A 10,726-nucleotide genomic window follows, 5' to 3' on the forward strand; every position below is an offset into this window, starting at 1 on the left:
TGTTGACATTAAAGAAAGGCCTCCCTCTAGGCCTGAAATGGCCCAGGAAGGCCTAAACATATGACAAAAATATCCCACACATCCTTAGCAGTGTTTGGGAGCAAATACTTTTTTTTTTTGCAGGGGAGCACGATCCGAGTACAGCTGTCCAAGGTCTCCTTAAGGGCTAATGTGATCCCTAGCCTTCCACAGTCCTGGCTGATATTTTGACCTAAAACTCCCAGTAATCCCAAACAGCAGGGCCAGTGGTAAAGTGTTATGGGTACTGCGGGATGAAATATCTAGATGACCAAAGGTTTGTCACCCTTGGAATAGGCTTATGTGAACCGTGCAATTAATCAGGTGTATAAAGTGTTATTCTTAAAGTACAGGTAGAGGGGTGGATTGGGGCCAATTGCAATTAAAAGGAGAAACTAATCTCAGATAGTTGAATTGAAACTTAAATGTGTGTGCTACAAACTCAGTGAACCAGTCACAGCTGCTGTAATTGGTGTCAGGTAAAACTAAAGGTTGTTTTTTCTCTGCATCTTATTCTACTTCATTCCTTTTTTAAATATCTTTTTTGCAGTGTTAGTGACCTGAGTGTACCCAGGATTCTCTTTGCTGGTGGCATGGCAGGGATTTTCAATTGGGCTGTGGGTATTCCTCCAGATGTGTTGAAATCTCGCTTCCAGACAGGTGAGTTAGCCGATACTGTAATAAAGATTGTGTAAGGCAGGCACAGTCCTGAAGGTGGCTCTTTGCAAAACATTCCTCTATCTTTATTCTTTTTTTAAATATGGGACCCAGACAAGTTCCATTCCAAGTATTTAATCCTTTCGTACCACAGTTGTTCCCTTTAAGTGGTTTTCTGAAAATGAGTCAGAAGAACTGAACTGAAACAAAAATAAAAGTCAATGACTGCAGACATGTTGTATAATTTATTACTAATATGTCTTCTTCAGCACTTCCATACTGTAGAAATAAAGCAGTTTGACATCACTTTAACTGTCATGGCTGCATCCTGTGGAAACCAGGGATTTGTAGTTTGGTGAGGCATTCTGTCTGGTCTGTCACCAAACTACAAATCCCAGGATTTTGTAGGATAGCGTCATATCAGTTAAAGTGGTGTCAAACTGTTTAAATTCTACAGTGTGGATACACCTTTAGTGTGTCGTCAAGCTGCTTCCAACTCACAGTGACCCTAAGGTGATCCTATCACAGGGTTTTCTTGCAAGATTTGTTCATTGCATTTCTCTTAGGCTGAAAAAGTGTACCTTGCCCAAGGTACAGCAGGCTTCCATAGCCAAGTAGAAACTCAGACCCTGGTCTCCTAGAGTCCTACTCCAAAGCTCAAACCACTACATAACACTGGTTGCTAATACTGTATATCTTAATTTAATCAAAGAAAACACAGAAGTGTGAGTAATACTACCCAAGGCTTGTCTCCTCCACACTTCCAAATTGTACTGTTGTCTCATCATATTGGTTGAAAGAGAGCACAGAATATTCTTTTGTTCAAGCCCCATTTGCTCATGGTTTATTAGATGCTCCTCTGAGTATCATTCCAACCAAGGCAAGAGCCCAAGGCAGTCTCAGGTTTAATTTGGCACCAGCTAAGACATTCACATCTTTCTCTGCTGTTCAGCTTTCTTTCTTCTGCCATTGAAGAACAAGTTCTTGTTATCTTCAAACCCTCCTGATTTTAACTGCTAGGTTTACTGTTGCAACTCTGGTGACCATGGGAATTGGAGTCAAAGTGAAGTATAATCCCATTTCTCAGATTTCTTGCACAAGGTTTTCTGTTAAGTGTTTTCTGAGGAAAATGTGGAGTTGATTCTGATAGATGGGGTAAAGCTTGTAAATAGTTTCTTGGTTGGTCAGATGGTCAGTGGCCTCCTGGCAAACAGCTGGGTAGCGTGTTAAGGGGTGCATCTACACTGTAGAAATAATACAGTTTGGCACCACTTTAACTGGCATGGCTGCATCCTACAGAATCCTGGGATTTGTAGTTTTGTGCATCAACAGCAGTCTGGCAGGGAAGGCTAAAGATCTTATAAAACTACAGATCTGAGGATTCCATAGGATGGGGCTACAGCATTTAAACTGGTGTCAAACTGCATTATTTCTACAGTGTAGATGCACCCAAAGTTGTCCTGGTCCCAGGCTGGCTGATCTGCAAAAAACAGGTTCAAAAGCACTCTTAAAGATTGGAAAATAATAACACCTAATAGACTGTTGATAGTTGCTACTATTGTTTTTATTATAACACACATAGCAGATATTATTTTATGATCTATGTTGAATCAAGCATACTTACACATGCATACATACCCTAGGGACAAGCCAGACTAGCAGACAGGTGAAGGGCAAGTTGCCTTCTGTTTATGGCCTATTGCTGATGTCTTTTGGCTTCCCTGAACTGAAATTCTTCCTCCTCTGTTATATCTTGTTGTTGTATAACTCCTTGCTATTTAATACAATTTGCCATATATTGTTTTTACAGAAATTTTGTGTGTATTGTATTATTACTTTGATTTTTGCAATGGCCGTTGACCAAAAGCAATAAAGAGAGATTGAATTCCTTGTATAACAAGGTTAGCGATTTCTCTGATCAACCAATGCACGAGTCTTTGTACTCCATGATCAGCTGGTGACAATGAGCTTCTATTGATTAGGGTCTTGGTTTTCTTTATGGCCATCTTAAAATTAGGGGCTAATCTACTGGCTTTAATTCTCCTGGTGATTCTAAATACCAAAGACCACACAGATCAAGCATCACCTCTTTCAGAAGCAGAAAACATACTTTTACTTTTGAATGTCTCAAGGCCCTTATTATTCTACATGTGTGATTTTTTCCCTATGCCTTTCCTTCTTGGCATCTTAGGGATTTTCCAATTCAGATCAAGCTCTTATGCTTCAGCCACTTGCGAACAGAGATCATAGCACTGTTCACAGACACACAAAAATCACCATAACCACATGTGCGGATTTCTCTTTCTGTGCATGTACCCACCCATACACGTATATGTGAATAGTTTTACACTGATTTAATAAATATATGTTAATAAATATTCTTATTCAGTAAGATGTCACAGTCAGGCATCTGCCTTAATAAGTTGATTTTCTGGGCCATTACTTTACTTGAATTGACTCTTATAATTATTTCCAGAGAGGCAGCCATATTAATTGGTTGCAGCAAAAACCTCAAAGAGTCTTACAGTATCTTAAAGACTAACAAATTTTATTTAGCACGGGACATTTTTGGGTGGCTGTCCATGAGAGCTCATGCCATATAAAACTTGTTAGTCTTTCAGGTGCAATTTGACTCTTTCTTGGGCCCGAACAGACAAGCCAAAATAAAGCTGCTTCGGGTCACTTTGGAGATATGCTGTTTAAATGATGCATGTGTCCTAAGAGACCAGAAGCCACGCTCCAGTCCTAAGCTGGTGCAGCTTCTGGCCTCTTAAGATGTGTGTTATTTAAACAGCATACCTCCAATGTGACCCGAAGCAGCTTTATTTTGGCCTGTCTGTTCGGGCCTTATTGTTTCTGATAGCTATATCCAACTGAGCTGACTGTTGGGGGGGGGGGGGGGGGAATTTGAGCGAGAACTTTTCTGTAACTCATTTGTGAAGCCGGATCAACATTTTTACCACCCTGCCATTTTGGTAAACTTTTTGAAAACTTCAGAAAGGTTTACCAGCCCTTGTGCCTGCCTATGCTTGTTTGTCACAACAAAATTATACTACAGTTGGTCCTTTGTCTCCACAGATTCTTTATCCGTGGATTCAAGCATCCAGGACTTGAAAATATATAAAAAAGTATAAATTCCAAATAGCAAATCTTGATTTTGCCATTTTATATAGGATGGCATTTTACTGTGCCATTGTCTATAACTGGACCTGAGAATACATGGATTTTGATATCCACAGCAGATCCTGAAACTAAACCCCAACAGATAACAAGGGCCTACGGTAGTTTGGTGTGAGGTCAGTGACTTGTTTCCATAGTGACTGCAGGAGAGAAGACCCATCTTCCTCAATCTGCATGAAAATCCAGGTTTCTAACCATTTGGCAGGCTAATAAAGAAGAGATTTCCATCGAGTTGGGAGACATGGAATAGTCCTGCTAGCTCTCTTTATTTCCATGCTGGGATTTCCTCTCTGCCCAGACCCAAACCCAGCCAAGCTGTTGGAAAAGAAGCAAACCAATGCTTTCTGTTATCACCAGCGTTTTCATTCAGCCGTGTGGAATTCCTAGTCACTTAGCATGACCAGGCAAATTGTTAAATAAAAGGCTGTTATAATCTCTGGGCACAGACTAGGTTTATACTAGGGGTAAACAGCTGGGGGAGGCTGGGGGTCTGCAGTACCCCTCCCCAAACCTTAAAGGACCGCACTCCACACTGCACTCCCCTGTAAAAATATTTAAATTATCTTCTTCTTCTTCTTCTTCTTCTTCTTCTTCTTCTTCTTCTTCTTCTTCTTCTTTTTTGCCCCCAAACACACTCTAGGGGATGTGGGGAGCATTTTGACCTTACTTTAAAACCACAAGTGTTTGACAGTGGAACTCACACCCTCGGAGTGTGCTGGAGTTTCCTTCTTTGGAGGTTTTTAAACAGAGGCTGGATGGCCATCTGTCAGGGGTGTTTTGATTGTGACTTTCTGCGCATGGCAGGCAGTTGGATTGGATGGCCCTTGTGGTCATGATTCTATGATTCTACACTGTTAAAATAACTCAGATGTCTACTGTTACCACTGACAGTTGTTTTTTTTAAAAAAATGTTTAGGTGTATTATAGCATTGTTATGATCTGGAGCAGGATGCAAATGGGTGGGAGTGAAAAATGGGAGAGAATGAGGAAGGCTATCTTCCCTATTCAGGGTCTCTGAGTGGCTGAGGAGTGTGAGATGGCTGAGGGCCAGGAGCTGCCTACTGGAGATATTGCAGTCTACTGAATGTCGTATTCTAAACAAATTGACTTTTCTTAGCTGTGTAACTTACTTTTCCTTAATTCAACAGCTCCTCCGGGAAAGTATCCCAATGGCTTCAGAGATGTTTTGCGAGAGCTCATCCGAGAGGAAGGAGTGATGTCTCTGTATAAGGGGTTCACTGCTGTGATGATCAGAGCCTTTCCTGCCAATGCAGTAAGTGAATGGTGGATTTTACTTGGACTTAGAGAGTTACAATATGGGCATCAGCGGCACTTGGCAACACTTTCATCCACTGGCAGCCTGTGGAAATCAACCTACTTCTGCATCATCCAGACCAGATCTTATAACAAGAATGACATATCTATTTGTCTAGATACAGTTATAGTTCAATTTTAAGCTCACAACAAGCTCCCAAAACAGCTGTTCATCAGTGGAACAAGCCATTAACGATCATACAAGAAAACTTAGCAAACTATGCTGCAGAGAAAGGGATGTTAGACCTGAATGTTTAGCCTGGCTCTGGGAAGTAGTTAGATTTTGTTCAGTGTACTGGCTAAATAGTAAAGCAAGTACATTAATTTATAAATTAGCTATTTGAACACATTTTGCAGGTACATGTTGAACATATTCTGATGATTACAAATAATGTATATGCTGCAGAGGTAGGATGACACTTCATAGGCCTCAAACATGGCTTGTCAGGGAGACTCCAAGCAAGAGAACCCTTCAGCTCTGCCACACCATCCCAAAAGAAACTTGATTGAGGTAGATGTTTGTACCATTTAGTAAGATTTCTAGCAGTCTCTGATGCTTCAGTGGAGAAAGACAAGTAAATTATTCCATCTTGTTAACTACTGAACGGCTCCCTGAGTTGGCATTCTAAGTGCTGAAGAGACCATTTGTGACAGGAGTTGAAGGCCTTCTTTTATTTACTGGTATGTGACTGCATGTGATTTCTGTGGCTCAGTATCTTTTGCCTTGACAAACTGGATTCCAATGCATTCCTTAGAAAAATTATAGGGAAATTCCATCAAGGTGACAGTTGATTTAAAACTTCATCATGCAGTCTCTTTGTGAGAGTTACTTTCTTCCTGTCAAGATATGTGTTTCTGAAATAGTTTTAAATTGGAGCGGTGTTTGTAAAATTTCTAATGGCCCATATACTAGGTCTGACTTTCATTTATACATACAGCTAAAGACGTATGCTGTGTCAACTTTACATGCCATATAGCTCAATTTTTCCCCAGTATACAAAAGTATCTGAACTGAAATATTTGATTAGGGGGAAATTCAGTAAAGTGCATTTAATAGTCTCCAATCCAGTCAAACTGCAGTTGTAATGTCATCTGAGCAGCATTATGTACTAGGCTGATGAAAGAAGGAAAGTAAGGCCACCTTCAGCCCTAGTGAGATCCCATCTTGGTCAGGTTTTGCTTCTTCCCTCTTTCTGTGAGGAAAGATTTTGCCTCTTGGAGTCATTCATGTTGATTCAAAGAGAAAGAAAGAAAGAATGGGATTGAGAAATACCACTCTTGCTTTAATAACATGCAGCTGACCAAGCAGATGATTAAAAGCAAACAAGCAAAGCACACAGTGAAACTCTAAAAGGGAGGATTGCTTCCATGACTGGCCCAGTGAGTTCTAGTTGCTCAGCTCCACACCCTGCCCTCAGAGGGTTTTCGTGAGAGCTGCTGCCTGCATCTGGGAGGGCACTAGGCAGGAGCAAACATGCCCCAAGGCTCTACAAGTCCCTTCCTAGGGAGTCCAGGGTGTCCCACACCTTGCTGTCCTCCTATCACCAGGCAAAAACATTCTTGTTGCTATTATTATTATTATTATTATTATTATTATTATTATTATTATTATTATTATTAGTTTTTGTTTGCTTTCAGATGGCCCTTGAGGTCTCTTCCAATTCTGTGATTCTACAATAGAATTTAAAGTTGTTTCTGATTTATAGCAACTCTATCACAGGGTTTTCTTGGCAAGATCTGTGCAGTGGAGGTTTGCCATTGCCTTACCCTGAGGCTGAGAGCATTTGACTGAGCTGGGAATCGAACCTTGAACTCCAGTCATGGTCCAACACTCAAACCAGTATTACTAATTATTTGCACTTGTATCCTGCCTTGCTCCCAAAATGGTATCCATTGATTACAAAAGTTAAAAGAGAATTAAATAACAAAACATTTAAAACGTATTTACAATCTAATTTATTTAAAGACTTAAAAAAATACAGCACACCACATTACACACCCACTACAATTCCATAATTCAAATTCAAAAGGCTTGGCTAAATAAGAATGCTCTGCATCCAGACTGTTTTCTGTGCATGCATTCTGTGTAACTTGACTAGTGTTGTAGCTGTTCATCATATTACTTAATTTCCTTAAGTTTTTATATATTCAGGTTGAGTCTCCATTATCCCAAATGCTTGGGATCAGAAGTGTTTTTGTTTCAGATTTTTTCCCAGATTTTTGAATATTTACATATACATAAAGAGGTACCTTGGAGATGGGACCCAAGTCTAAACATGAAATCTAGTTATGTTTCATATATACATTACACACATAGCCTGAAGGCAATTTTATATATAATAAATTTAATAATAATATTTTATACAGTGAATCATCAGAAAGCAAAGGTGTCACTATCTCAGCCACCCACGAACATTTTTTTTTTATTCTGAACTAGTTTGGATTTCACACTTCTGGATAAGGGAGACTCAACCTGTAATAATGCTATAGATCATTTGTTTCTGTTACTGTAATTTAATTATTTAATAAGAATCATTAAAAGAGAAATCTATCCATGGAAACATACAGCTGTAGAAAATATGCTGCCAAAATGTTCCACAGTGCATTATTTTGTGTGTCTCTTTTTCTAGGCCTGTTTCCTTGGATTTGAAATTGCCATGAAGTTCTTAAATTGGCTTGCACCAAGCCTCTGAAGACCAGTGGGGTGGCGTCCCTGTGGGAACCGAACAACAAGATGAAGAATGGAACTGCGTCAGAGGAGTGAAACTGAATTATGAAATGAAAGAAGCTAAAGCAATGACTACTTCTGTAATAACCGTTTTTGCCTTATTCACACCCGGCTTTGGGTGTTGCTGTGTTGCCATTAGGAATCTTGAGCCAAATCTCTTCCCAGGGGAGAGTTCAAGAGGAGTTCAGAACAACCTGCTTTCTGAACCCAAAGTTACCATAGTGGTAATGCTGCTAACAGAAAACCTTATTGCTATTACCAGGCATGATGTGTTTTTTTTTTAATTTTTGTTCCTTCCTGTTTATCTTTTCAGGGAATAAAGGAGATAATATTTTAATTTCCACTTTCAACTTTAGTGAAAAAGTGCATTGTTTGTGAATGTATCTTTGAGTGGGAATGAGATCAGATGGGAATGGAGACTAGCCACTGAATATGTAATGTTCAGGATAAAAGTTCACATTTAATGACATGAAGTGATGTATGATAGTTGTTTTGCTTTGATTTCCAGATATAAGTTCCTATGTGGGCTCCATGGAAATTACTTGGGCTTGCACAAGGGATTTTATAATCATGTAAAAGTTATTTTCATTTCATTGGTGCTTACCTGGGACACAGTTATGGCAACTACTGACTTGGAAGAATTTCCATACATTGCATGGAGTTGTATGGCCCACAGTCAGTAGTATATGTATGGGGTGCCTCAGACCCTCCAGATGTTTTTGAGTACAACTCTCACTGTCCCTTACCATTGCCCATGTTGGGTTGGACCAATGGTAACTGTAGGCCAAAGCATCTGGAGAACAAAAGGCTTCCCACTGCTGCAATAGCATGTCAGTTGCTTTGAACTACTATAACATCCAAAATCCACAAAATAGGCCAACCAAAAATGCACAAAATATATGATGCAAAGTTTTTGAAGCTCCACTGGCATCTTCATAAGGCAAAGGTGTTAAAAGTTATACAGGAGAAGGGGAAACAGTTTACAGTGTTAGAGCTTTAGGCCTACTTTTTGTCAAGATGTTGTTTTTGTTATTGTACAGTTCAGATGGTCTGGAAGAATATCCATGTAGTTTGTCTAAACTAAATGTTAGCAGCTGGAAAGAACAATATTAAAAGTAAGAGTGCCTTATAGATACTGTATTCAGGTACTTGATTAATAAATGATTGAAGGCCTCCTTTGTGTTATGAATAGATAGATGAGATACATAGATAAGGGGGTAATCCCAAGTTTCTTTTCAGACCATGACATGTTTGTCTGGAATGGGCCATCAGTATAGAAATACTACTTCCTCTAAAATCCTTTTCTAAATGGTGCTTTTTAGGGTAATTGGAAATGCCTTGGGCAGTAATTTCTCAAGTGCCTTGTTACTCTGTGGTTATATTTGGAGTGCCACATTATGAATTTTGGCACAAGTAAGACTTGTATAATCATGGTTTTAAAGCCAGGCTTTTTAAAAATTAAAAAACCACACACACCTTTGTTCTAGAGTGGAAAAAAACTTGACAGTGGTAAATACTTTCAGAGGAATACTGTTGTAGTCCTGCCTTGATAGGACTTTATTTACATTTACATGTATCACTCATCTTATGAGTAGATAATGGAAACAGGACTGTCTGTCTGTGAAATGGTTCTCCTTTTCCTAGAGCAGTGGTTTCCAAACATTGACCTTCAAGTGTTTTGGACTTCAGCTCCTAGAAGTCCTAGACAGGATGATGATCAGGGATTCTGGGAGTTGAAGTCTAAAACATCTTAATGACCACAGTTTGGGAGCTACTGTCCTAGAGATTGGAAAACATTATGGCAAAACTGTCTTTGACTCTGTCCCTTCTAAAGATGTCTCATTACATCCAAATTATTCTCTAAGACAGCGGTGGACAACAGCGGCAGGTCCAGGAGCCAATTAACTGCCCCTGCTACCCTCCAGCAGCTGCATGGCCTGCCAGAATTGCCAGCAAACAAAAGAAACAAAAAGTGGCTAGAAATTCACTCCTGGTTTTAAAAATATTTTAAAATGATAAACAGCACATGGGGTCCTGCAACTAACTTAAAAATGTGAATTTCTGTTTCTGGAATTTGAAGAGGTCAAAGTTGGCAGCCACATTCCTTGCTTCCGCTCTGTGGCATTTCAGCCAAGAAGTACTCTTTACTACAATTTTTCTCCCAAATGGTTCACTGGGATGAAATTCACTGTTCTTCAGGTCTCAGTAAAGTTTGCCAATTCTCAGCTGGAACCTGTCTTGGTGTTCTTTGTTCTGCATGTTGGAATAATTGCAACCAGAAAGAGAATGTTGTCTGTCTTTCAGAGCTTGGAAGGTGACGTTTGGGGGGAGGGGGACTACAACTCCCAGAATCACAAAGCATCATGGCCAAGTGGCTGTGCTGGTTGGGAATTCTGGGAGTTCTAATCCAAAATTAACTTTTCCAAGCCCTGCTCTGTTCCCAACCCTGCTCTTGAGTCCCTGTATTAGGGAAAAGGTGGGATATATAAAATAAATAAATAAATAAATAAAGATAATCTGTTTCACAGAGATTGGTTAGATGTATTTTAAAAAACAACCTCCACCATCACAAGGGAGGTTGACATTATTTGGAAGCCAGATTCTGTAAAATGTTCCCCATAGAGCATGCCTGTTCCATTCTGTGCCAGATTCTTCTTTCTCCCCACTAGTGTTCCATGGACTTTGAGTTCACTCAGTCTTAATTGTGCAGAGTTGGTTTTCTTCTTTAAACATTTCTTATATGGCTGTGTATTTAATTTATATGCCACTCTTCTTTTAAAAAAAAAGTCACTCTACAAACCTTGGAGAACCCCACATGTCTACTGATAC

General features: G+C 39.6%; 1 protein-coding gene across 1 annotated transcript in view; it reads left to right on the forward strand.

The window, feature by feature from the left end:
* Window positions 1-9,070, forward strand: part of SLC25A20 (solute carrier family 25 member 20) — a 30,686-nt gene extending 21,616 nt beyond the window's left edge. Inside the window, exons 7-9 of the mRNA XM_042451156.1 lie at window positions 569-678; window positions 5,004-5,128; window positions 7,800-9,070. Of these exons, the coding sequence (XP_042307090.1) occupies window positions 569-678; window positions 5,004-5,128; window positions 7,800-7,862 (298 nt within the window). The 3' untranslated portion in view covers window positions 7,863-9,070. The remainder of the gene's footprint in view (window positions 1-568; window positions 679-5,003; window positions 5,129-7,799) is intronic.
* Window positions 9,071-10,726: the final 1,656 nt, after the last annotated feature.

This window comes from Sceloporus undulatus, chromosome 2 (genome assembly GCF_019175285.1).
Source record: "Sceloporus undulatus isolate JIND9_A2432 ecotype Alabama chromosome 2, SceUnd_v1.1, whole genome shotgun sequence".
In the NCBI taxonomy this organism is placed as follows: Eukaryota; Metazoa; Chordata; class Lepidosauria; order Squamata; family Phrynosomatidae; genus Sceloporus; species Sceloporus undulatus.